A 26,054-nucleotide genomic window follows, 5' to 3' on the forward strand; every position below is an offset into this window, starting at 1 on the left:
ATATTTAACACACAAGAAATTATCACTTGATCAAAAAAAAATACAGTAAGAGGCCATTAGACAAATGGGCAAAGAACATGAATAGACAATTCATACAAGAAACAGAAATGATCAAGAAAGTTGTAGAAAAAACATCCAATCTCATTAGTGATTTTAAAAGTTAACCAAAACAATTTATGTATTTTTTGCTTATCAAATTAGAAAAGATTAAATAAAAAAAATACTCAACCTTGGTAAGCATATGATAAATGAGCACTTATACTGATGCTGAGAGTATAAATTAGAACAACTCTCTTAGGAAGTACTTAGATAATATGTAGTAGAGCATTATAAACATCCATATTGCCTTTAATCCCATATTGCTCCCAAGACTCTGTCCTAAAAACAAATATATTCAATGCAATATTATCTACAATGGTTTAAAAAAAGAAAAATAATTTCTCCAATAATATGTGACTAGTTAAGTGAATTATGGTATGCTTATACATTATACGGCCAATATATAAAAATACAAACAGTGAGGAAAATGTTTTGTTACAATGTTAAGTGGTGGGGAAGGAATATAAAAATGCACATCCGAGTTATGCCAAAAACAAAAAACAAAAACAAAACTTATACACAAGAGAAGGGGAAAAAAGACCATAAAGAACTAAGAGTGGTTGTCACTGGGTGGTACGATGGTAACAATGGGGTTTTCCTTATTTTTTACAGTTTTCCACATTTAACATGGATTTCTTTTCCGTAATACACGTACACCTGAAAATTAAGTTGCTTTTAACTTGATGGCTCTCAACAGAAATAAGCTTCTCGAGTACTGTTCTTTATCATTAAAATTCAAGGGAAAATTTAATCATAAATAGGCACTTTGCAGACTATAAAACACTCTATGAATGAATGCTTTAAACTGTACTTCCATTTACTATTTTTATTTAGACTCATTAGAATTGTTGAAATTAATCAAAAACTCTTCACACATTACATGTATCGCATCACTAAGAATACATAATTATACTAGTTAGCTACATTGATAATCAAATGTGATAAAGTATGTAAAAGCACTAGGTAAAGAGTAGATGATAAACATTGTTATTTACTTATTTAGTTCCCACTCTGCTCCACGAAAAGGATCTGAGGTTAATTATTACTATATTATTATTTCTGTATGACATTACTAATTTTTCTATTCATGAGGTATTCTCTTCCTGGAAAACTAAAAATGTACAAGATTAGCAATTTCAAATGAACTTAAATTTTTCCAACAGTTCTTACCAATGTCAGAAAATATTGAACGGTCACTCCAATTCCTTCCCCAGTCTTTTCCATTTGAATTAGCATCTCCAGTGTCTTGACTCCAAGCAGATGGCTCAGTTTTCCTCTTGCCTGCAGAAGCAGGTGAAACAGAGTTCCACTTCTCCTCACCTGCACTGATCTGTGAGGAGGGTTTTATAGACTTTTCATTCCAGCCTCCTCCATTGACAGTGAGGTTTTCATTCAATCCTGAAGAAACTTAAAGAAAAGAAAATAAAGGTTAAAAACAGGTACATGACTTCTTGTTAAAAGTGGGATATTTTAAAATTTCTATGACTGTTCAACTTATATTTATCATTCACTTCCCCTACTGCCCTTTAAATACCTTGAGCTTTAAAGACAGAAATACATTTTAAAGCGACATCATCACCATAGATGCCTTAAATTTAATCAGAGGTTTGAAGGTAACATATATACTAGCGAAGTTTTCAATAGCAGAAAGACTTGCTCAAAGGAAGTACAACAGAGCAAACAGAAAAATGACACATTCTGGAATACTCACCCACTAAGAATATGAAGACTTCTCCTTGGATACATGTTCTTTCCTTAAATGTTTACATATATTATGTATGAGGCAGTGATTCTAAAACCTGGCTGCACATTAAAATCAACTGAGAAATTTCTTAAAAATAGACTCTGGAGTCTCAGCCCAGACCAATTAAAACCAGAATCTCTGTGGTGGAACCCAGGCATCAGTATGTTTGTATGTATGTATGTGTGTGTATACATGTTTCTTTTCATATGTGTGTTTATGTGCTGTTTTTTTAAAGCTTCCTAGATGATTGTGATGTGTAGCCAGGATCAAGAACCATGGGCACAAAGGAAGCTACCAGTGCTAAGAATAAGCACTGAACAAGCCTGAAACAAGAAAGTGCTTTTTTCATTTCTGAATTTATGTTTTACTACAACACTTTTGTTTTCAGGTCAGCAATACACTATTTAATCCAATCGTTATTATAAATGAGTAAATAAAATGCATTTTCTATTTGTGAAGCACTAAAAAACCTCAAACTATAGTCTGTTTATTGTGAAATATTTGATACTGTATCAAGGAAGCAGTTTAAAAATTATAAGAACTTAGGCTTTTTCTTAATATGTAAGAGTAAACTCTTATTCCATATACATATATTAAACCCATGTCTAACAAAGATCCTTCTTCTCTGTTGGATTAAGTGAGGTAAGCAAGAATCAAAACTGCATATAAACTATTGCTGAAAGAATGTTTTTATATACGGGGGAAAAGACTAGAACATACCAAAGACTGTTAGAGGTGGGTATGATTTTCTTTTATTTTCCAAAATCTCTGGATTACGATTATGCTACTTTAGTAATTAAAAATCATTTTTAAGACTTTTTCTTTCCTTCTGCATCATTCATATGAGGAAAGAGACATGTATGTAATTTTCTATTTTGATGGGCCTTCAATTTAAGTTACGTGTAATTTCTCTCACCCTGAAGTGTAGAATCTCCTTTTCCAGACTTAAAGTTGCTAACTTGAACATTTAGATGAGAATCACCTGGTTGAAATAGAAATAACATTTATTTAATACTAAATAGGCCACTATGCACATTAAATTAGGAGTAACATATAAATTAATTTTTACTTATTATCTATAATAAATTATTCCTTCAAGTGCTAAATTCTTCCACTGGAAAAAAGTCAATTTTACAACATATTTCACATGTCTGTAAGGAATTGAGTTCTCTAGTTACCATATTCTTAGTCAACTAAAATGCCAATAAAGAACCCGGAAAACTGCCTAAGTACAGATAGAGTTTGCTATTTTATAACAGTTATCACGATTCTTTTAAGTAGGAACTGGAGCACTGGGCTCTGTGATTGGATTCAACTTTGCCACCTCTCAACAATACCAGTTGCCTTTTCAACAATCCTGGAAGCAAATACATCAAATTAAGAAAGAACTTTGCCAGTATTTGGGACCAGGACTTAGGAAATATGGCAAGAGGTGAAAATACATAACACAAAAATACTATTTCTCTGACACTAAAAAGCATAATGATCACAACATATCAAAAAACCAGCATGACATATGATTGTGCTAGCATGGAAGGCATGCACAAGACAGTGAAAAAGAATCACCAACAAAAATACTAAAACAAAGCTAATATGTGGACAGTGAAAATGGATTCAGTAGCAGTCATTGCTGTAACATGGCAATAAATTCCACCAAATTATCAAGCAAAACACTAAAAGGTAACAAGGCTAAGAAAGCGAGATCCAGAAATAACTGAAGGATGGGGAGGTGGAAAGGCATTAACAAAAAGATGAAGGAAGGATAAGCCAAAGCCTGAGGCAAGTTGAATAGTATCACTTTGCAGATGCCAGGGTAAAAATGATGGCAATGTAAAAGAGGTACCAAGAAGCCATCAGTATTGGATAGTATGAACATCCGAAATACTTGGGAGGAAGAACATTAGCTCATAATCTTTGAAATTCTGGTCTACCTTTATCAAACACCTATGGCACTCTCAAAAAGCTGGGGGGGATAAGAAATCCAGACAACCTGCACTAACCAGAACATGCTTGTTTCATCTTTAAATGAAAGCGTCCAACATGCAGAATGATGATAAGTTATTTCATTTAGTAAATGTCTTATCCACTGTAAGAAATGGAGATGCAAGAGAGTTGGGGTAAAGCAATACACACGAGGAAAAGAGGCAACATCATTTTCTCATGTGACTTAAGGCAGAAAGGCAAATTTTAATTTAATAGGCCATTCATTAGGCAATATGTAACAAGTAACACTGCTGGTATTAGGCAAACCAATACATGGTTCACAATATTCTCACGAAGAAGGGTATATCAGCACAATGATGTTAGCAGTTCAAAATAGTCAGGTTTTGACATAATATTTTGTACATCTGCATAAAAGGAGTTTGATTTGATGTACCACTCTTATGTTCCACTAATATACCTTTATTCTTCTTGGAACCAACAGGAAATGATGCAGTTGTAAGTTGCTCGGTGGTAACTGTGATGGTATTTTCTATCCCAGGGATAGTTGAATCCAATGAACCAGAATCAGTCATCACCTTATCACGTTTACGCTGCTGTCGTTTCTCTCTGTGACTAATTTTAGTTTCCCAGGCTCCTGACGCAGCCCCAGAAAAAAAATGTTATTCAGTAAGGGGAAGACAAAAAAGTTGTAGTTTTGGGGGGAAAAATGGGGTGGAGCATACAAAATATCATGATAAATTTAGATATTAAGCTAAAAACCAAGAGTGCTCATTATATTAATTTATCCTAATCCCGTTATGTTTTTTAGGCAACAAATTGCCATTATTTATTGTAGTAATTTTTATCAAATCCTCCCTCTGTGGTTTAGAGAAAGTGATAGATGTTAAGTCATCTTGTATCTTTTATCTTGCTGGGAGAAATGATAGGAGAGTGTTATATAATCGCTAATAAATGGCTTACTGAAGAATTTTGTACCTGGCCTTGCAGGAATGGTATATTTAAGGATAATGGGGGAAAAACCCAAAACATACTTCTGGGAAACAAGACGAGTGGCTTTTCAATTGCTCAAAATATTGAGTGTGACCTTACATTTCAACAAGGCAGTTCCCCTCAGAAAAGCACTATTGGATCCTTAACAAAAGTGTTTCCTAACAATGTCACAGATCTGTACATTAAAATCTACAGTAATGAAAAAGAAGAGCTAGATACAAAATTAAGTGAAACAAATGCAGCTTTTATATAATACACCTTGGTAAAAAAGGATTAAAATTTTTCTACAGTCCTTTCCCTTGCTCAAGTACCTTCATCAACTTCCTTTCCATCATGGCGTGAACTGTTTTGCACTGCTTTAGCATCTGACTTTGATTTCTTCTTATTTTTCTTTGACTGAAAGTAAAATAGAATGTTACTTAATATTTCGTTATGTTTTTGAAAAGGTAAGAGTCAGTAAAATACATAATGAAATGTATGATGCTGACAACTAAAAAAATTGAATGTTTGATTTAAAACACTCAGCATATTAAGTGGCAATAATAATATAAAGTTACCATTTATTGAGTGGTTACTATGTGCTAATTTGCACTCATTTTCTATTTATTCCTTAAAAAAATGGTACTGTCCCCATTTTAGAGATGAAATGGAAACTTAGAGATATTAAATATTATTAATAAAAAGGCTGTCCTGGGTTACATTTAGTAAATTAAGTTATAATTAGGAACTAGGTCTGTCTGGCTCCAAAGTCTGTGCTCTTAGACATGTTATACTAAGTTACATCATAAATAAGGTGCTGTAATATGGCATTTTCAGAGCAATAAAATTAAAACCTATTGCCCCTGTTGAGAAGGAAAATGATGTACCGATTATTGGGTTTTTGGATTACCTAAAGCAGATAGTTGATACAACCTGTGTATAACAAATTAGTGAGTCAATTATATAAAGTAGGTAATATTTCATCAGTTTCAAAGCAATGTAAAAATACCTGGGAGTTGTATATCGATGTTTAATAATTCAATAAAGATAAAATATCTACACATATGCAAGATACAGACATTTTGGAAAGACTTTCTAACTCCCTTCAACTAATATTATTTTTTTTCAAAAGCTTGCTAAGAACTCTATAAAGCAAGCAACTCTACATATTTATGTAAGTGCTTACAGAAGAAAATTAATATTCATAAAATAGTGTTTTTATTTATAATTTGTATTCACTCATTTTAGCTATTTATTGAGATCAGCTATGTTCAGCTTAAAGTTAAGTTTACAACTAAATAAGAGACTGTACCTTAATTATAAGCCTTTTGTATGAGTAAGCAATAATGACAGCTAATTGCTTTTCCTATCAATAAACAACTTGTAAATATTTTCAAGAGGCATGATCTCTTAAAGGTGATTAAAAATTGTCTTTAACAAGGGAGTATATAAAAAACTATTTTTGAAAGTTCTTTTACTGTGCTCATAATTGATTTGCATTTATTTGTTTTTTTGCATATTCTCATTAACATGTACCATGTTTAATACATACTGTTTTATTATATCTAACAAACCAGACTCATATCCACTTTTTAAAAACTGAGATATCATCCACATACAATGATATTCACCCGTTTAAAGTGCACAATTCAGTGGTTTTTAATATATTTGAAGTCGCACAAATATCAACATTATTTTCTTTATCCCAAAGACAGAAACTCTCTCACCATTAGCAATCACTCCTCACTTCTCTTTTTCCTGCTGGCAATCACTAATCTATTGTCTGTTTCCATTGTATCTACTCTTAAGTAAAGACAACATATTGAACATCTGTCAATTACAGTCTAGAGCAAGGGTAGCAAACTTTTGTAAAGAATCAAACAGGAAGTATGTTAGGCTTTGTAGGCCATATGGTTTTGTAGCAACCACACAACCCTGCCTCTGTAGCAACCACACAACCCTGCCTCTGTAGCATGAAAGTAGCCACATACAACACATAAACAAACAGGTTCGACTACATTCCAATAAAATTTTATTTATAAAAACAGTCATCTGGCTGGATTTAGGAAACCAGAGTTTGCTATCCCTGGTCTACAGCACTGCTGGCCAACAAAATATAATGCAAACCACATATATAATTTAAAATTTTCTAGTAGATACATTTTTAAAAGTTAAAATAGGTGATATTAATTCTCTTTTTTTTGAGACAAGAGTCTTGCTCTGTTGCCTGGGCTAGAGTGCCATGGTGTCAGCCTAGCTCACAGCAACCTCAAACTCCTGGGCTCAAGCGATCCTCCTGCCTCAGCCTCCAGAGTAGCTGGGATTATAGGCACGAGCCACCATGCCCCGCTGATTTTTTCTATTTTTAGTAGAGATGGGGGTCTCCCTCTTGCTCAGGCTGGTCTCGAACTCCTGACCTCAAGTGATCCTCCCACCTTGGCCTCCCAGAGTGCTAGGATTACAGGTAAGAGCCACTGGACCCGGCCAGGTGATATTAATTTTAATAATATATTTAACACAACATATCTAAAAATGCTATCATTTCAACATGTAACCAACATTAAAAAACTATTACTATGATAGTATGAAAAAGAAGTTGAACTAAGTTTGAAATCTGGTGTGTATCTTACATTTAATAGCAATGTCAATTCAGACTAGTCATATTTCCAGTGTTCTATATCCACCTGTGGCAAGTGGCTACCATATTGAACAGAGGTCTACAGGAACTGACTACAAAAGTAGGTATCCCCATTTTACAGATAAGGAAACTGAGGCCTGTACTCAATTGTTTTGCTCCAGCTCAAGTTCTACTCCATTTGCTTTATCACTATTGCTTTCCCCCTTTCTTTTCTCTTAAATATAAGCATCCTGAAACATTCAAAACTGTCACAGATTTGGCCACTTGTCACAAACTTCCTGGGGACACTTCCAGTACTGTCATACCTTTCCATGTGTGCAAGTGTTCATAGTTTTTCTAATGTGAACTTCTCGAAAGCAAGAGAATAAGAGATATTTCACTATATTCTCTAGATTCTCTACTTTATTTTATTTGAATACAGGCCATCCCCAGGTTACGGATGAGATACGTTCCTGAGAACATCTTTAGGTCAGATTTGTATGTAACTCAGATTCCTGATGAATACTACACATACAGTAATAATAAATGACTCATATGTGGGAATAATAATAGTGTAATACTGTAGTAATAATACACTGTACTGTAATAAGTACAGAAACTATTGTGCCCTTTCTTTTAATTCAAACGAATAGAATATAAAAACGAACTCGTACAAAAAGTTTAGATAGGAGGTAAGAGAAATTAAAGGTTAATAACCCTCATTTAATGTTGCATCAATGCCAGGCTAACAGGAATGTCACGCTTATTTTGATCTTCTAACAAAATCAATAATAACCTTTCAATAATTAATCCACTATGCTGCTTAGTAATAACTGATGCTTTCATTGGAGCACTGCGTTTCACATGTTGCATTATTCTCACTTTAGTCTTTATAATTGTTCCAATGGTCAAGCAATTGAAGCCTAATGCTTTCCCACTGATTGATGGTGTCTGGCCTTTCTCTAAATGCTTAATTATTTCTACTTTTGTTTTCATTGTAATCACTTTTTTTCTTTGCTTCAGGCTCACCTGGACTTGCAGTGGACTTTTGTTTTGGAGGCATGGTCATAAGGGGAGACAAAGACTCACAAAATCAACTCAAGAAGGTGAAAGTGATGCTGTGCACAAGCGACCACATAAGCACTGGGACTAGCTGCTAGTGTAAAGACGCCACACCAACGAACCGCTTATGTAATGTAGGCTTGTTTACATGTGTGGAAGAAACAAGTTCCCAAATTATTAATTTAATTATTTAATTACAAATTATCCTTATGGGGAGCCTTGGGAGTCCATTTTTAAGTATGGAACATCATAAGTCTGGTCATCCGTAACCTGGGGACTGCCAATACTTCATTATCAGTACTGATACACAAAGATGAAGAAGAAATCTGCTCTTGAGGAAGTCTCTTTAGCATTAGAAATTAGTAGGGGTGGCTAGGCTTGGTGGCTCATGCCTATAATCACGTCTATAAGTACTTTGGGAGGATGAGGTGGGATGATCACTTGAGGCCAGGAGTTTAAGACCAGCCTGGGCAACACAGTGAGATCCCCATCTGCAAAAAAAATAAAAAAATTAGGTGCGCTCCTGTAGTGCCAGCTACTTGGGAGGCTGAGGTGGCAGGATTGCTTGAGTCCAGGAGTTAGAGGATACAGTGAGCTATGATTGCGTCACTTCACTCCAGCCTGGGCAACAGAGAGAGAGCCTGCCTTTAAATAAACAAATATAATAAATCTAGACAATGAAAAAGCTTTGATAAATAATCATTAGATCCACTATCACTACTTTCTAAAACTGCTAAAGAATATATACTAAATAAGACGGATTGATAATTCCTTAGGAAATTATGATGAATATGAAGTTCAGAAAATTCTAAAATCTCACTAGGAGTTATTCAAAATATACAAGTAAGCAGTGCCAATATCCAATCGCTAATACATTCATGGAATATATGGTAACTCAATTAAATCCCTAAGCATGCCAGATAAAGAGGTTTGCTATTCACTCTTTAAACAATGGGTTAAACAAGCTTGTTGTTCTTATACTTCCATGGGAAAAAATTGAGCACATATTTGAAAATGTTTACTTATAAATTTATACATATTCTAATAAACTGATATTGTATACATTTGTAAAATATAACTATTTTTAGTGAGAGTAATATGCATGAATATGCTTCATTACTTTTTAACATCTTCTAAATTCATTCATTCATTCATTCATTCATTCAAATACTTGGTATCAAACATTGTTATAGCTGAAAAAGGTAAGAAGATCCAAGTGGAGGACATACATCATTGACTGTGCTTACTAAATCATGACACTGATTTTTCAATCTCATTCTCTAAGTATGCAAAGGTTTTTGCGGAAATTCAGCTAGTAAATTTTAATCATCCTTAACATCAATATGTTGTTTTTTCCAATTGAATCAGAAGGTTCTATTTCTTTTGTATTTCTAACAAATACATTCAGTAAAAATTTTTAAATCTGGTTTATAGCTATTACTTATATAGCTTTTTCTATTTAACCCATTTAAATTCTCAAAATAACCCTAGGCAGATGCTATCATCTCCACTTTGTAGACGAGAAAAGGGAGTCATAAGTGATTACTAACCAACTCCAAGATCACATAATTAGTAAATGTTGGAGCTGGAATTGAATCCCATGTACTCATGCTCCAGCATTTGGGCAGTTAGGCTATTTTTCTGTTAGAAAACCATTCCCAAGCTGTGCAGATATGAGAATTTTCACATCTAATATAAAATGATTTTTAATAACAAAATCACACAATGATCTAAATTTTCCAGAATACGTTCTTCATTACATGAGTTTCTTTCAAAAATTAGCTACTTTCTGACACTTTGTTAAACATTCCTTAACCTTGAAAGGACAGCTTATGTACAAACTTTTCCTAAAAGTATCTGCTAAGCAGACAACCATTTGTCAGTATAAAAAAGATCTACAGATTTGGAATACTTCATTTTTAGTAAAAAAAAAAAAAATATGGTTCACTTTTAAAAGCTGGTCAGCTTTATAAAAGTATTTTGCTACCACGTAATCAATGAATCCTGTTTGTAGAATAAAGGATGATGATTACTGCCCTGGCCCTTACTGTAATTTGAAGGTTTGGCCTTCAATTTATAATCTGGCTTTAACCTCTTCTGTCATCATAGTTTTCTTTTCTTTTCCTTTTTTTTTTTTAGATGGAGTCTTGCTCTGTCACCTGGGCTAGAGTGCCAGGGCGACAGCCTAGTTCACAGCAAGCTCAAACTCCTGGGCTCAAAGCGACCCTCCTTCTTGCCTCAGCCTCCTGAGTAGCTGGGACTACAGGGGCACACCACCACACCCAGCTAATTTTTCTACTTCTAGTAGAGACGGGGTCTCGTTCTTGCTGGTCTCAAACTCCTGACCTCAAGCGATCCTCTCGCCTTGGCCTGGAGTGCTAGGATTATAGGTGTGAGCCACCGCGCCCAGCAAGAAACAACAAATATTTCCCCATAATATGTCTTTCTTCATTTAAATAAGAAACCTTGGCCGGGCGCGGTGGCTCACACTTGTAATCCTAGCACTCTGGGAGGCCGAGGCGGGCGGATTGTTTGAGCTCAGGAGTTCGAAACCAGCCTGAGCAAGAGCGAGACCCCATCTCTACTAAAAATAGAAAGAAATTAATCAGACAACTAAAAATATATAGAAAAAATTAGCCGGGCATGGTGGTGCATGCCTGTAGTCCCAGCTACTTGGGAGGCTGAGACAGGAGGATCACTTGAGCCCAGGAGTTTGAGACCAGCCTGGGCAACACAGTGAGACTCTGTCTCAAAAAAAAAAAAAAAGAAACCTCAAGAGAGGCATCTAAGTACTTATAAATATATTTAGTAAAGTTCTATCATAAAGAATAATGCATAAACAAACATCTCTAAAAAAAACTGTTGAGGTCAGCCTTCACATTGTAAATGTTTAGATATCTTGCTAAATTGGGACAGTTCCAGATTATCATTAGCTAAAATTCGAGGCACAGTGTAATTGGGCAAGTTTTCTTATCAAAAGTAGAAAAAAGGCCAGGTGTAGTAGCTCACACCTGTAATCCTTACAGGTTTCTCACCTGGGAGGCCAAGGTGAGAGGATCAGTGGAGGCCAGGAGTTTAAGACCAGGCTGAGCAACATAGTGAGACCCCTTCTCTACAGAAAAAAGAAAAATTAGCCAGGTGTGGTGGCACGCACCTATAGTGTCAGCTACTCGGGAGGCCAAGGTAGGAGGATCACTTGAGCCCAGCAGTTTGAGCTATGACATCACTGCACCACTCTAGTAGCCCAGACAACAGAGCAAGACCCTGCCTCAAAAAAAGAAAGCATGCTGGCCTTGCCTCCATTTCTGCTGCTGCTCCCAGTTCCTGGCAGCAGCCTGCAGGGAGGCCCACAGGTGAGGCCCAAAGTAGGGCTGGGCACCAGCTATCTGAGTGCCACCTTGGATCTGACAGCCCAAAGGAGGACTGGACCAAGGGAGTGGTAAGGATGAGGTCAGGGATTAGACCTGCCCTTATGTGAACCCTTAACCCTACCCTGCTCAAGGAGAAGCGCTGATCAAGAACCCTGGCTATACCAACCTTCGCAAGATCTGGGCAGCCCAGAACATCTCCAAGACTGTCAAATCACAGAATCATATCTGTCTCACTGCTGACAACCTTGTGATGAACCTACAGGATGAAAGTTTCACCTGGGGAAGTGACAGCCTCATCAAGGGCAAGAAATGAGCCTGAGAACCAAGAACTCCACCCTCAGAAAGTAAGTGGATCTGCTTCTTCAGTTTTTGAGGAGCCAGCTAGGGGACCAGCATACTCCCAACCCCACCCCCAGTATCATGTGATGGTCCCTTGCACCCACACTGGCCTCATTACCCCTCTTGGATTAAGGAAGACTGAAGACCAGCCCTTTTTCTGGGGAATGACTTTCCTCCTTTGTGTTGGCCAGGGGTGTTGAGACCGTGTGTTATTTCTCAGTGATTTCCTAATGTTGTTCCCACCAGCAAGGTTGAGAGGAGATAACCACCAACCCAGGAATTCTCAATAAATTTTTATTACTTAAGCTGAAAAAAATAAAAGAAAGAAAAAGAAAAATATATTCCTCTTTCAAAAATTGATGATTTTAATTTTTTTGGACCAATTTATGACGTCTGGTTAAATCATCATTACTTCATGATGATGTGGCTGATAAGAGTTCTTTTGTTTTGTTTTTTTTTCTTTTTTTGGAGACAGGATCTCACTCTGTTGTCCAGGCTGGAGTGCAGTGGCATGATCATGGCTCACTGCAACCTCCAACTCCTGGGCTCAAATAATCCTCCTGGAGCTAGGTGAGGAGTGGGAAAAAAACAAAACAAAAAAAAACAACCAACAATCCTCCTGTCTCAGCCTCTTGAGTAGCTAGGACTACAGGTGTGTGTTACCATGCCTGGCTAATTAAAAAAATTTTTTTGTATGTACCTTGTATATAGAAAGTATTCAATTAATATTTGGTTGACCAATGAAAGAGCCTAAAATTAGACCGCATTACATATAGCTACATCTACCTCTCTCTCACTCAAATAAAACCTCTCAGCTATTATATTTCTATAACTGATCCATAATCCAAGTCATTAAACTATTTAAATATGTTTGGTGTAGACTCACAAGGCATGGTACACTGTACAAGCAGCATGGCTATCAATCCAGTCTTAAAAAATTTATAAGACCAGCCTGAGCAAGAGCGAGACCCCAACTCTACTAAAAATAGAAAGAAATTAGCTGGGCACGGTGGTGCGTGCGTATAGTCCCAGCTACCTGGGAGGCTGAGGAAGGAGGATCGCTTGAGCCTGGCAGTTTGAGGTTGCTGTGAGCTAGGCTGACGCCATGGCACTCTAGCCTAGGCAAGAGAGTGAGACTCTGTCTCAAAAAAAAAAAAAAAAAAAAAAAAAGAAACTCTTCTAAGAACTCCTTTCATCTAGCCATGAACTCTATCCCAGATTGGGTCTGAAGATTTCCAACAGGCTAAAAAATTAATTTCACTTTGCCATCCCATTCTTACCTTTATCTTAGCATATATAAGCCAAATTCACCATTTCACTGTGTTTCAATCCCCTCTTGCCACTCCCTGTCTGGTTAAACCATCCTATTGTGGAAATACGATGAACTGGAGGCAGAAATCCTGGTTTTGGTCTCCGTTCCGCTATTTGTTTGGAGTTTAGATAGAAAAGCAGAAATGAAGTTTCGCTGGTAAGATCTCTCTTTTACCAGTTTTGAATACCTTAAGGGGAACCCTGAAAACTAATTCGTTGGGTGGAAACCCAAGAAATCACGAAGCTATAAATTGTGGCACAAGGGAACCCAAAAGGTCAATAGTCCAAGACTCAAGAGAATCAGACCACATCAAAACACTTCAGATAAAACATCTGATGAATCCAAAAGACTACAATGAGAATTTAAACCAGGGGTTCAGCCAAAACAAACAAACAAGTCTAGATAGTAAATATTTTAGGACTTTACAGAACATAAAGTCTCGCCTCCATTGCAACTACCCAACTCTGAGGTTGTAGTGTCAAAGCAGCTGCTAACAATAAAAAAATAAAGTGTGGTTGTGTTCCAACAAAATTTTATTTACAAAAACAGGAAGAACACCAAATTTGGCCATAGTTTGTCAACCACTGGTTTTAAATTGTAGTTTCTAAGATGTATTATGGAGGGTAAAACACAAATGTATATAAGCTTGCTAGGCATGGAGGTATTCTATTTTGCTAAGAGTTGCTCTAGCTTATGTTTGTGTAAATGTATGTTGTCTCGGAATTATTTTTGGCCTTCTAGACACTGATCACTCCTAGAGCAGCAATTCTCAAATATCTTGATCACAGGATGCTCTTTCAGACTAGTTTACATTTTGCAAATACCTTTAATGTCTAGCTTAAGACAGCTGGATTCACACACCTGTTTTTGCATTCAATTTATTGTGATTCATTGTTTTGATTGAAGCACAAGAAGAAAATCAGAGTACACACACATAGATATGCAATTGGAAAAGGGAGGAGTATTTTAACAGCTTCTCCAGATACTTGCAGGTAATCTTTGATATTACACCAGAGACTAGTAGTTGCTGGGGGCTGGGGATGAGTTAGGGAGAGGGGAAAATGAGCACAAGATTTTTTGAGGGTGAGGAAAATGTTCTATTAATAAAATTAGATTATGGTGATAGCTGTACAACTCTGTAAAAACACTAAAATTGTACACTTAAAACAAGTGAATTTGGCCGGGCACAGTGGCTCACGCCTGTAATCCTAGCACTCTGGGAGGCTGAGGTGGGCGGATTGTTTGAGCTCAGGAGTTCAAAACCAGCCTGAGCAAGAGCGAGACCCTGTCTCTACTAAAAATAGAAATAAATTAATCGGACAACTAAAAATATATAGAAAAAATTAGCCGGGCATGGTGGCGCATGCCTGTAGTCCCAGCTACTCGGGAGGCTGAGGCAGAAGGATCGAGCCCAAGAGTTTGAGGTTGCTGTGAGCTAGGCCAACGCCATGGCACTCACTCTAGCCCGGGCAAAAGAGTGAGACTCTGTCTCAAAAAAAAAAATAAAAAACAACAACAAAAAAAACCAAGTGAATTTGACTACATATATTAAAATAAAGCTGTTTAACAAAAAGGAGAAAACCAACATGGCTGGAGCTTAGAGATGTTAAGAAATAGATGAGACTGGTGCTACAGCCAGGGCTTTTAGGTCATGTTTAAGGTTGTGGAGTGTTTTCTAAGAGCAATAGGAAAGCATAAAGGGTTTTAGATAGAGGAAGGAAAAAAATATTACACTAAAACTCATCAAGTAGTAGTTTCTTAAAAGTTGTTGCAATGTGGAATCTGAAACTACATCAGTGAACTTTCCATACTCTATTACATTAAAATCCATTGGTTTACCTTATACTTTGAATGAATCTTTTATTCATGATTTTGTAGCATGAAAGCATTGGTCAATTGGAAAATATTGGTTTACTGAGTTAAAAACAGAGCTTCCAAAATTTAAAACATTCCATTATACAGTTTGTTTTTTTAAAACAAATCACATTTGTTAATATCACAACTGATGTCATCAGAAATTCTTAGTTCACGGTTGTGGATGCAAATTTTTCAAATTTCTAATCTTTACTTGGCAACAAATCATTTTATCATTTGCAGCAAATACTATCAGTTTCCTTTAAGTGACAGGATCATCTTGTTTATTTTTGAGAAAATGTCTGTAAATACACAAGTCTGAATAACCATGACTTGTCTATCAGTTGTTCTTTCAAATAAAAATGGAATAACATGAAATAAGTAGCTAGTTCAGCATATAAGTCACTGCACAACTGTTTTTCCTCAAGACAACCATCATTCTTCAGTATGTAGTATACTTTATGCATATATTCCATTTCATCATATAGGATAATTAAAAGCATGTATCCAAGAATTGCGACTAATAAAAATGATAATTTTTAGTGCTTCATCAAGGACACTCTAGGGAAACTAGTTTTTTTTTTTTTTTACTGTGAATGGGTGGCAGTTAAGAATACAACGAGTACTGGTAGTTTAGCTGGCCTTGATTCAAATGCTTGCTTCTACACCATCAGTACAATCGTCAACACTGTGGAAAAGGCAAATAATGTCTTAATTAATATCAAAATAGTTCTATCTTCAAGGACCCAATGAAAGGGTACCTGTGGCTCCTTCCCAGGGGTTCAATGACCACATTTTGAGAACTGTTGCCTTAGAAAAATTGAAGGAACGTTACTTATCAGCTATGTGATCTTGGGCAATCCGCTGAACTCTTTACTGAGCTATTATCAAAGAAATAATAGTATCACCCCAGAGTTGTTCATCGGTATTAAGAGATGTGAAAATATTTTGTACATTGCATAGGATCATAAAAATGTAAGACCTTATTAATATTTGTAATGAATGATATCAGGGTTTCAGTGGATATCATTGACTTTATCCTAACAACCTGGTAGTGACCAAAATCTATACATTTTGGTTCTGTTGTTTCTCTTACTAGCAATCTTTACATTTCTACCTGAATTTAGACCCTTATAATCAGAGATGCAAAACTGATTCATTAATAAATGAATATTAATGAATGAATATTAATAAACGTTGCTGCCAGCTGAATATATCTAAGTTTTTATCATATTCCTACCTCACCTTCACGGTCAAATTTGTCTAGAGCTTTCCCATGAATATGTCTGAGTATGTCCATTTGTTTCTCTTCTCTTCCAAAACTGGCCTCCCTACTTCTTCTTACAGAAATACCATTCTCATCCTTAAGAGCCCAATTAAATCAGTCTTTTCTGGCTACCCAAGCAGGATAACCTTTCTCCTACAAATATCTGGTACTTAATGCCTTACGTTACTTCTCTCAAGTTATCTCAAGAGATAACTCTCTTTGCTGGCCTTTCCTTAACTAGACTGTAATCTCTCTGAGGTTTAAGTACATTTTACATTTCTCTTTATTCCCTTTAGCATCTATCTATTAGCACAGAGCATTGAGCCTGGCTAATGGTCCTATGTGTACTCTACTAGAGACTAAAATCAATGAAGCACTGACCTTCGTACTCAAATAAAGGCCTAGAAGACTACAGTAGTTTAACCTGCTTTACAGACCTAAGATCTATAGCTCTTGTCATATATAGTTTCTTGACAAGTTTTATCTGTAAGTCTTACTCCAGTGATAGAGCAAGGTAATCAATATCACAGCTTAGAGTACAATTACTCTACAGATAAAAATCGTACTTCTCAAACTGCCTAAGATGTTGCTCTGAGAGGAAAACACGATAATGTATATTAAGGTACCTAAGTAGATCTAAAATATTTTTCTTTATAAAAATAGGTAATAAGAAGTCTTAAAAAATCCACCTATTTAAAATACACAAACACACACACAGTGCAACAACATAAAAAATGAACTAAAATGAGTTACTTAGACTTAACCAAGTTAAAAAACAAATTCAAAATGCAGGATGGCAAAAAAGAAACACCAGCCATGAATTGTAGCATTTATCATCATTCAAAAAGTCAAATCAAACAGGCAACAAACCAAAGGTAGAAATTTTGTACTGAAAAAGCAACAGCAACTGAAAGGTTGTCAAGTGATAAAAAGATCATGGGGCTTTGGTGTCAGAATAAGCTGGGTTCGGATTCTAGTTCAGAACTATACGAAATTAATGAAATCACAAAATTCTTCTAGGCTTCAAAGCCCTTATCTATAAAATGGGGCTATTGCTATCTGCCTGGCAATGTTTCTGGGAGGATTAGAAATAATTTAGGGTAGTAAAAAGCACAGACTTTAAAGTCAGATGGGTTTGGATCAGAACTGACTATACGTACTTTAATGTAGGCCTCAGGTTTCTCACTTGTAAGATGGTATACTACTAGTTCCTCAGAGCTCTTGTGAGGATCAGTAATGTCACAAATTATTTTTTATAATGTCTACAAAGTCTTAAGAGTATGCCTAGTAAGTGCTCAGTAAGTTGTCCCTACTAGATTTGTAAATACATTAACACATACCCACATACCTCACCTTGCATGGTGCCTGCTGTATTATACTTATTATAATTATTTCCTACCATAAGAAATTTCAGAATGATGATTATAAACTTTAAACTGCAATTTTACACCCTGTTACACTCAATCTATATATGATTAAGCAATAAGAGCATAATGGTAGTTCCTTAATTATCCCAACTACAAATTTTTCAGGATAATTCAGGGAGTGGAAGCAGGTATAAGTAAGTATAAATTGCTCACTAATAGAAAGCCCAGGAACAAGAAAACAGTACGTGTGAGATGTGTAAATCTGTATTAGGCATATCAACTATTCACTCTGTAAACTCACAATCCTTAAATTATATGCTTATTTGTTAATGAAAGTCATTTACTATTTACTTTTTTGTCAAAGACAAAGTGAAACATAAATTTAATTCCTTCCCAAACTACCTTTCATTTCGAGCTGTCTTGTAGCTGTCCTGGCTCTAGACCAATTTCACTGGGTTACAGGGGGAGAAGTGATTTCAAGACATTTTGAAATTGGAAGCATTAAGAAACTGCATTGAAACTCGGACTTAGGGGGGAAGTGGGGGGGCAAGGGCAACATACGTAACCTAAACATCTGTACCCCCATAATATGCTGAAATAAAAAAAAAAAAAAAAAAAGAAACTGCAGCAATCATTTCATACCACTATTCCATGAGGCTGGAGCTGCTGCACCCTGGCTCCTAGAAATCACTTACCTACTAGTGATTTTTTTTGTTTGTTTTTAGTGTAACCTGAAAAGGGGTTCCACATGCAGAGTTAAAAAAAAAAAAAAAAAAAAAAAAAAAAGGTGGGGCGGGGGAGAGATGATTCAATGTACATAAAGGAACTGAAAGAAAAGTCATTCTCTCACAGCAGAAGGAACCACTGTTAAGTTTCTTATTTATTTTGCCTACTTCCCAACTAGATTAAGTAAAAATGGGTCAGTTCTAAAACCAGCAACTGGAAAATTAATAAAATCCCAAGAATGTACCACTTTTGGATTATGATATATTGTCCTATTTGGAAAACTTTACATCCAAACCAAAGTGCATAACCACGCTTTTTAATAACAACCCAAGTGTAGAACACTTCTTTTGTTAAAGTCAATCTGTGTCTAATTGACTAAATGATTATATCTCCAGCAATTGTAGATTATATCTACAACAGCAATCTATTTTAATATTAAATACCACTGGACAATTTTGTTAAGCTTTTTATGCTAGAGGTGCACTATTAATAAAGGTAACACAATTCTGTTTTTGAAACAGATGTATGTTATACATCTGGAACCTTACTCATACAAAAGATGTTTGAGTTGTGAATAAATTGTTTTTGGCATTATGAATATTTAATAATGCCACAGCAATGTTTAAAATATTTGGCAATACATCCTTGCTTTAAAAAAACAAAAACTAAAAAATAACCTAGTTAAACTTTCACCAACCATCTGCTATGATTAATTCAGATTTTCAGTTTCCCTTAAATGAGGGATATAGATACAAGCTTACATAACAGGAAAGCATCATTTTTATATGTCACTCTCTTTATTAAGAACCTTGCATACAATTTCATATGTTCCCAAACTTACCTTTTCATTTTTCTTGTCTATCTCTGGTGGCTGCTTTGCTGTTATACTTTGAGGAGTTCGGACTTCACCCTCAGCCACTTCAACAGTCCGTCCATTTGGCTGCACAGGCAACAAAAAGTATCATGTTATCAAAATGCTTAGTAGATCAAACTAAGATTTATATTCAGGAAACAGTATATGCTACAACCAAAATCTACCGCCTGACCTAAATTAAAAAGGTTTTTGTCCAGCAATGTCATCTAAGACTTGGTGGATTATCGTCCCCAGTAACACTGTTTTGGAATATAAACATAATATACTCATAAACAAAATTCTGTGTCACAAATTTTCTAATCTCATCCAGGTATCTATCAGTCCCTCTAACAAAAATAATGCAACGGTGGAAGTTACAAGGAGAACTAACCTGTATTTGCACTTTGACCACCAATTAGCTTTGTAATCTCAGAACATTGCACTCAGTATCTTAGGTTTTGTGAGCCATATAACCTCTGCCACAAAACTATGTAACTTCTCCATTGTAGCACAAAAGCAGTCACAGATAGTATACAAACAAATGAATGTTAAATATCTCTAATGTCCCCTCAATTCTACAATTTAATGACTCTATTGTTCTGGGATTAAGAAGCTTTTTCAATTCATTGCCACAGCCTAAAAAGGCTATCTTAGCTTTCCTGATATTCCTAAAATAAAAATGATAGCACTTAGAGGTGTCTGTGAGCAGAGTCAAATCTGTGATTCCCAATTCTGGCTTTTAATCAGAATCTTTTTTTTCTTTTTAAATAATTATTTCTGCGCTTCATCATCAGAAATGTATATAGATTGAGGAGTTTTAAGAATGGAGCTTAGGTATCTGTATTCTAACCTTCCTTCTAAATTCTACCACTTCTTTCCAATTGTGCATTCCCCTCAAATTCACTAAAATTAGCAAACCAATATACTATTATAACAGTTCCAATGGCTTTATATTTTAGTTCTTGCACAAAAGTCTTCTACCAGACTAGCTACTCATTACAGCAGAGCTATACTCAAGAAAACAATATGAATGTTTAAAGTTTCTATAATGTCACTTTACCTGCATTTGTTAACAATGATCAGGGACACACAGTTAGAAAAAGAGGCCATTTATATTCTAAAATCCAATTTGTAGGCTTTCCAAAAATTTGTGGCAGAAAATCAAAACAAAAGCTGTCTTTTAGCTGCTTAAATTCCTAATTAATCCAAATTTAATCTGCTGGGTCTTAAGCAACTTGTTAAAGTCAGACAGCTAATGCCAAAATCAGGTTTCCTCACTCTTGATTTGGTTCTTTCCTCTGTGCTGTTTTGCCTTTTTAATGTTGCCTTTTCTAATCTCTCTTTCTGTATGTATGTATATAGTGGGAGGATGGAAGAGGGAGGTAGTACGTGCAGAAAGGTAAGAAACTTCAGAATATATTCCTACATCAGGAGTATAAAACTTTAATTCTACTTCCTAATATCATCATCTACTTATTGGTCTACTCTCATGTTACTTCTTAGTTCATCCTTCCTAGCCAAACTTACCTTTGATTTCTTGGGGTTAGCCTCACCATTCCATGAAAGCCTTACACTAATTGACTAATTTCGCAGCTTCAATTACATAGTTTTCTATCTCTTCAACTGGCAACTTACATAGGAAACTCCACCATAGTCACTTTTTTTTTTTTTAAATGAAGGGGTTGGGGGCTGAGAGGAGGGGTGTTCAGTTGCCTTGTTTGTTTTTGTTGAGACAGAGTCTCACTCTGTCCCCCTGGGTCGAGGTGCAGTGGCATCATTGTAGCTCACTGCAACCTCCAACCCGTGTGCTCAAGTGATCCTTCTGCCTCAGCCTCCTGGGTAGCTGGGACTACAGGTGCACACCACAATGCCCAGCTGGGTTTTTATTCCCTTTCTTTTTGGCAGAGACAGGGGTCTCACTTTTGCTCAGGCTAATCTCGAACTCCTGAGCTGAAGCAATCCTCCCGCTTTAGCCTCCCAGAGTGCTAGGATTACAGGCGTGAGCTACCGCACCTGGCCATCATAGTCACTTATATACCACTTTCATTTTACTCATATAAATGAACACACTGAATCATTTATTTACTAAATGCTAAAAGATGAGAAAATGATCATAAAACTGTCTTAAAAACTTACCAAAAGCTCAATGCCATTTATTTGAGAGCAACTGCAAACACTACTGATATAGCTTCCTAAATTAAAGATGAAACAATCTTTCCTTTCAAACAAATAAAAACTCTGAAGTCCTCAGTGACCAACAGCACTCTCATAGATCCAGGAACACTCAGTGTCCATTTCTACAGGCTCTGAAATGATTAGCAAGCCAAAGGTGCATATGTGCCCCTACCTGCACCAATTTCAGTTCCCTCTTTGCAACTTCAACCTATGTAATGGCTATAACTGCAGCTGTTCTCCCTGGCCTATGCAGATCAACAAATTTTCCACTAACTCTTAGGACTTACATAGTTCTCATTTACTACTAGATTCCAGAGTCATCAACAACTCCCCACACGCCTGATACCATGAAACAAAAAACCTTCTATCCCAAGAGTAAAGTCAACAGAACTGTTGGGTAGAAGGAAAAAAGAATATACTATAGCAGCTCTCCTTCACACAGCAGCACAAATCAGTCCTTTTATTCTGCCACTAGCTGGTCAAGAAGGCCTTGTCCTGGAAAACCATTAACCATATATAAATTAGCAAATCCCTAAATGGGAGATTATATAGATCTGCTCACATGAAAAGCAACTAAATGCAAACCAACACTTCAAATCCAATGTGTCTACCCTTGTGACTGTCAATACGGATTTTATATGAAAGTATTGTTTTCTCTGATCATGTAACTTTAATATATAAGGTGGATTTATACAGATTAGCAATTATATGGGCCTCCCATTGTATCTTATCCTAAAATTCTCTGGAGAACTTTGAGTTCTTCCTTTCCAGAGCCAATCAAACTTATAGCATACAATTTGTATCTTAAGTTAGACCAAAGATGTCCTTCAAATTTGGTGAAAGTCAACCAGTAACAGAAGAATGATACAATCATTTTATTTATATGGATAAACTCCTTGTAGTTATTGCTATGTTTACCTTACTGTTATAACTCTCTTCAACCCCCACCTGGATCCTTTTTTAAAATGCATGCACGAAAGAATTGTGTGTGTGTATGTTGGCGGGGGGGTAGTAAACCAGAATGAGGACACCTAAACATCAGAGAATGGAATGGAAGAGGGGGCCACAGTATTAGGAGACCGGGAGCTTATGTTATGATTCTTGATTTCAAGAAAATAAAATGGTTCATGTTAATCAATCTTAAACTTGTTAATTCCATAAGCATTTATTTATTAAGTATTCGAGTATCAGGCACTGGGATAGGGACTTTGTAAATAGACATACGAAAGGAATCTGCTCTCAACGAATTTTAAAGTTCAGAGTAAGAAGGTGTTTAATAGATTTCTAGTTCATGTGAGTAGTCTTGTTATACTGGACTTGCAAAACAATCTGTACCTGAGGTAAGCATACATAAGACTTAACACTGACTTCTAAAATGAAATCATTTAGAACCCTATTTTCACTTAGTTACATAAATTTTATTTCTAGACACAAAATGTAAAGATCATGACTTAAAATTACTTGGAAACTTCTTAGGTTTAGAATATAGAAGGGCAGTCTACCAACTACCAAAAAAAAATTTATGAAAAGACCATGGGTTTTGGAGTTGGATGAACCGGGGATTAAGGCCCAACCTTGAAATTTAATCACTGTCAGTTTAAGCATTTTTCTTAACCTTCAATTTCATCAATTGTAAATATAAGAAAAATATGTACTCGTCTTACAGGTTTCTTGTTAGAATTACACCAAGTGAGAGAGCATGTGAAAGCACACTTGCTCAAGAAACATTTTATTCTAATATCCTTTCCTCTCCAAAGTTATGACGGCCCATACCTCCTATCCCCATGTTCAAGCATTTGGGTCATTTTTCATACTAGCAAGCTCAAAATAAACACTAAGTCCTGGTGGTCAAAAGGGCCTAGACATGCACCCGTCAGGCCCAATGCTCCAGACACAAACTCTTCTGGGAAATTAATGGATTACAAATGATAAGTAAATATATCCTCTCAGAGGCTAAAAATAGCCCAGACTCACTCTAGAGATAGCATTGCAATGTTATCTTTCTTTTTTAAAAAAATTGCTATTTTCTAAGAAAATTACATAGCATTATAGTCACTTATGTGTTCATTCATCAATGCTCAGTAAGCAAATACAGCAGAGTGATATGTAGAATCCTTAGAACTTTGAAACAAAGGCAAGTAAGGCTCAATCCCTGCACTTAAGAAGCTTAGAACCTAGCAAAGAGAGGCAGGTATACAATAGCACATGCTAAGATACAAGACAAAAGGTATACTCGCCCTCATACTCTCAAGGGTATGGGTCTTGAAGGCAAGCTGAGAGACCAGGGTTCAAATCACAAACATGTCTCATCATGGATAAGTTCACTGGAGTCTCAATTTTATTGGTTGAAAGTTAAACTTAGCATACAAGAGGCATAAGTATATATAGTATGTCCATCACAAAAAAAGTAAAAGGCAAGACATTAGGAAATTCAAAAGAGGCATCATCTTTAGCTGATAGGTTAGACGGTAAGATAGCCTAACAATAACTAACAATTTCCAAGTACTTGCTAGGTATGTTACATGCATTATCTCATTTAATGGACAAGACCTATTCTTGATCGGTTTCTTTGTTTTAGTTGTAAAGAGTTCTGATACAAATTCAAGATAGAACAATTTTTTGTCAGTTTGTTTAAAAGCACAAAATGTGTTTTTTCCCTGCCAAATGTTGTGCACATATCAACTACATAAATTAAACACACACATAAATTACAGCTCCAGACATAGTATTTAATAATTTACCTACTTATTTTTAAGTTCAATCTCAATTTTAAACTCTTAATAACCAAGAGAACAATCTTACAAATATGACCTATACTTCAAATTTGTAAAATCTTGCTATATCTCCTGAGATATTTCCTTTAGTGGTGAAGGTCTGTGTGCTTTCTAAACAGCTAGCCAAAAATACAACTCTTTTGGGGATTCCAAACTGTCTCCTTGTTGACTATGTCTGGGATGCTCAGGGCTACTTTTATGAGATGGGGAGGTGACAATAGCTGTCACATGGCCAAATTATGCTAAAGATGACTTCTGAAAAAATACAAGCATTGGTTTTTAAGATTTTATATCTGATGTGTACTGAGATAAGGACTACAAGTGATACAGCTGACACATATCCATGCATGTCTTCCTTAGATACTGATGGATGCCTTCTGGAAGTCTGGCCTTCCATAGAACAGTTTGAAAACTAGTAGCATAGCTGGAGAGAAAACAACGTAAATTATAAGTAACACTAATTCCTAACTTAGATCTCTTGATTTTGCTTGAATAATAATTCGAAAATACTTTCAAGGCTTTCACAACCTTGAGAAATAATGCACTAGTTAATAATGACAAAGCAAAACAAAAATGAATGTTCAGAGGGTTTATTGCTGTTCTTAGCATCTAAGATGAGTACAACTACTGAAGGTCTTTTCTGACAGAACTATTAAAGGTCTTTTATGCTAGGCCTCTGGCAGAATAAAATGAAAAAATGAAAAAGTCCTGTCACACAACCAAACGAATGGGGCCAAAATTCTGGAGCTTTTGTAAAGGTCATTATAGCTTTCATCAGAAACTTCTGATTCTAAAAGCAAATTTTAAAAGCAATAAAGTAACTCACTGGAAAAATTGGATTTGTTCTTTGAATACAATTTAATATCCTGGAACATGCCATCGAAGCCAGAGAGGTATAGTGGAAATAACAGGGAGTTCTTAGACTAAAAATTAGGATAATGTTTAGCCTTTGAAACATCTTTGCTCTATGACCTTGAATAAGTCACTTAATCTCTGAATCTCAAGATTTCTCTTTTGTAAAATCACAAATATTTGTTTTACCTAACTCTTGGCATTTTTTAATCAAATGATTATTCTTGTAAGAATTAAAACTAAAAAAGATAGTGACTTAAAGGTAAAAAGAAAATCCTATAGGTGGTAAGTGATATAACTTACCAGCAAAACCATTATCTAAGAATTAAAAAAAACCCACAATTCTACTGGGAATATATTAAGAGACAAATTTATTTAGCTCAATAACAGATTATCCAATTAAACTATGAGATGTCATTTTAGCCACTTCATTCAGCATTTGGTTCAACAAATAATTACCAAAAGTTCTTATATGCCAGGCACTGTTTACCACTGGCTTACAATCTGGGGGTCGGGGGAGGCCCCACAAAAATAGATATGTAAACAAATAATTTACAAACTATACTGTTATGAAAGAAACATATATGAGGCTGAGAGAGAAAACAGAAGAGGATGCCAATTTCAAATAGGATGATCAGGAATGGATTTTTGGGAAGGTGACTTTAAGAGGAGAGCTAGGCCAGGCGCGGTGGCTCACGCCTGTAATCCTAGCACTCTGGGAGGCTGAGG

General features: G+C 35.7%; 1 protein-coding gene across 4 annotated transcripts in view; it reads right to left on the bottom strand.

Moving 5' to 3' along the window:
- The window catches only part of MTDH (metadherin), a 61,118-nt gene that overhangs the window by 24,446 nt on the left and 10,618 nt on the right, over positions 1-26,054 (bottom strand). For 3 of the 4 annotated variants that reach the window (XM_012643618.1, XM_012643617.1, XM_012643615.1), the window contains exons 2-6: positions 19,513-19,611; positions 5,089-5,173; positions 4,245-4,421; positions 2,760-2,825; positions 1,270-1,506 (exon numbers count right to left, since the gene is read on the bottom strand). In XM_012643618.1, coding sequence (XP_012499072.1) covers positions 1,270-1,506; positions 2,760-2,825; positions 4,245-4,421; positions 5,089-5,173; positions 19,513-19,611 — 664 coding nt within the window. The remainder of the gene's footprint in view (positions 1-1,269; positions 1,507-2,759; positions 2,826-4,244; positions 4,422-5,088; positions 5,174-19,512; positions 19,612-26,054) is intronic. The other variant, XM_012643616.1, reaches the window with a different exon arrangement.

This window comes from Propithecus coquereli, unplaced genomic scaffold (assembly GCF_000956105.1).
Source record: "Propithecus coquereli isolate 6110/MARCELLA unplaced genomic scaffold, Pcoq_1.0 Scaffold2, whole genome shotgun sequence".
NCBI lineage: Eukaryota > Metazoa > Chordata > Mammalia > Primates > Indriidae > Propithecus > Propithecus coquereli.